This window comes from Ichthyophthirius multifiliis, assembly GCF_000220395.1.
Source record: "Ichthyophthirius multifiliis unplaced genomic scaffold scaff_1120509251434, whole genome shotgun sequence".
Classification (NCBI taxonomy): domain Eukaryota; phylum Ciliophora; class Oligohymenophorea; order Hymenostomatida; genus Ichthyophthirius; species Ichthyophthirius multifiliis.
The window spans coordinates 1-2,254 of NW_004085877.1; the positions used below are offsets into that span (position 1 = coordinate 1).

The 2,254-nt window shown below is 13.8% G+C and overlaps 1 protein-coding gene across 1 annotated transcript, besides 6 other annotated features; it reads right to left on the reverse strand. All coding sequences in view use genetic code 6, as the record gives it.

Annotated features, from left to right (window-relative positions):
- Nucleotides 1-49: a microsatellite.
- Nucleotides 32-111: a microsatellite.
- Nucleotides 75-114: a microsatellite.
- Nucleotides 115-318: 204 nt separating this feature from the next.
- Nucleotides 319-352: a microsatellite.
- Nucleotides 353-781: 429 nt separating this feature from the next.
- On the reverse strand, nucleotides 782-1,269 carry IMG5_203660 (hypothetical protein; the record flags this gene model as incomplete). Its single annotated transcript, XM_004023802.1, has 2 exons — nucleotides 782-1,137; nucleotides 1,212-1,269. 2 exons carry the CDS (start codon nucleotides 1,267-1,269, stop codon nucleotides 782-784), a joined length of 414 nt encoding a protein of 137 aa, XP_004023851.1.
- Nucleotides 1,270-1,389: 120 nt separating this feature from the next.
- Nucleotides 1,390-1,445: a microsatellite.
- Nucleotides 1,446-1,712: 267 nt separating this feature from the next.
- Nucleotides 1,713-1,754: a microsatellite.
- The last annotated feature ends 500 nt before the right edge of the window (nucleotides 1,755-2,254 follow it).

The following is a 2,254-nucleotide window of genomic DNA, read 5'->3' on the forward strand; positions in this document are numbered from 1 at the left end:
TATATATATATATATATATATATTATATATATATATATTTATAAATATAAATTTAAATTTATTTATTTAAAATCATATTTATTTTATATATTTATAATAATATTTATTTTAATAAATTCCTATATGTAATTAATGAATGCCTTAAATTTAATATATATATATATAAACAAAATCATAGTTTTCAAAAATTATTATTTTTTTTAAAAAATGATTTATATAATTTATTAATTAATATAAATTTAAAATTTTATTTAGATAAATATAAAAATTAAATATTATTTATTAATAAGTTCTTTACAAAAAATTTTATAAAAAATGTAAATTTTTAAATTTTTACATATTTAAATTTTTATAAACTATAATATATAAATTTTAAAATAACTATATACAATAAATTTTGAAAAAAATATAACTAATATTTATTAATATATAAGATAATTATTATAAACTTTATTGGAATTTTCAACAATAACAATTTAAATATTAATTTTTATTTTAATTTTAATTAGTTTAGTTTTACTTTAAATATATATTAGTTTCTATATTTTATTTTGTATTTAAATCAATTTTAGATATTTCTATTAAAATAAAAAAAATATTAATTATTAAAAAAAAAAAAAAAAAAAAATTTGAAAACTTCTTTATAATAATGTGAAATTGAAACGAAATGTTTAATTTTAATATTTTTATTTTTAATAAAAAAGAATTTATTTTAAAATTATAATAAAAACATATCAAGAATATTATATTTTTAATTTATATATTACCATTAAATAATTCTTCAAATGTTTAATCTACATTATTTGATGTTAAAGCTGAAGTTTCTTGATATAAAATTTATTTTTCTAATGCGAATTATTAAGCATCTTCTCTTCGTTACTTTACGTAAACTTTAATTATTTTAAACTAAATCTAATTTATTTCCTACAAGCATTATAAATATATTTTATTTTGTTTAATTTTTAATTTCATCTATCCATTTACTTAATGAATAAAATGTTAATTCTTTTGTGATATCATAAACTAATATTGCACCTAATGCATTTCTATAATGCCTATAAAAATTTGTTATTTTTATATTTATTTTTTTATCTATTTTTTACGAGCTTGTTATTGATTTAAATCTTTCTTATCCAGCTTTTTTATTAAAAAAAATTATTTAAGCATTATAAAATGTGTGTGTGTTTTTTTTGTTTGAAGAGAATTATTACCTGTATCCCAAAATTAAAGTTTAACTATTTTTCCATTTTACAATTTAACTGTTTTCATTGAAAATTCTAATCCTATAGTTGGAACATATGTTTTTGGCAAATTGTTTTCTACAAATCTATTTTTTTAAGGATATAAATATTATATATTATTAAAATATTGTCAAAACATTTCTATTATTATATAATATTAATATATATATATAAATATATATATATATATATAATATATTATATTATGCCTTTTTAGTAAATTTGTTTTTCCAACATTAGTATCACCAACAATAACAACTAAATAATAATAAAATGTAAATTATAAAATATATGTTTTATATATTTCTTTAGTCTAACTTTTATAAATATTATTGGTTTCAATATCTTCTGGAATGTTTTTATCCATTTATTTATAAAAAAAAGAAAATATAAGTTTCTAATATATTTTTTTTGATTAATAATACAAAAATATTATATATATTAAAAAATTTTAAATATAATATATATTTTTTTTTCACATTAAAAAAATTATTTTTAATATTAATAAAAATTTAAATTAAAAAAGAAAAGAAAATTTAAATGAACGATAAATAATTAAATTCTATATCATATATAAGTATAGTTAATAATAAAAACGAACCAATTCTTTTAAAAAACTACACAAATATTCCTTCAACCGAATTAAATTTCTAATTGAATGTATATGCATCATTAGATTAACTTGATGCTTTATTAAAACGAAAATTATAGGACGCATAAAAAAATTAATAAATTAATTCATATTTAGGATAATTGACCACTATTTATTTAGCAGAAGATGAATTTGATATACACGGATATGTTACAGTTGGATAGCTAAAAATTATATTAATTTTAAAGCAACTAAATAATCTATATACTTATGAAGAAAAACATATTAGAAATTTAATGAGTGAAATTTATGATCTGTACAGATAAGATATTTTAAATCCTTTTAATTAGGATATTGATGAGCATATTCTAAGTTCTAAATTTAATAAAAAATTAGATTTACTTGTTGATAAATATTAATA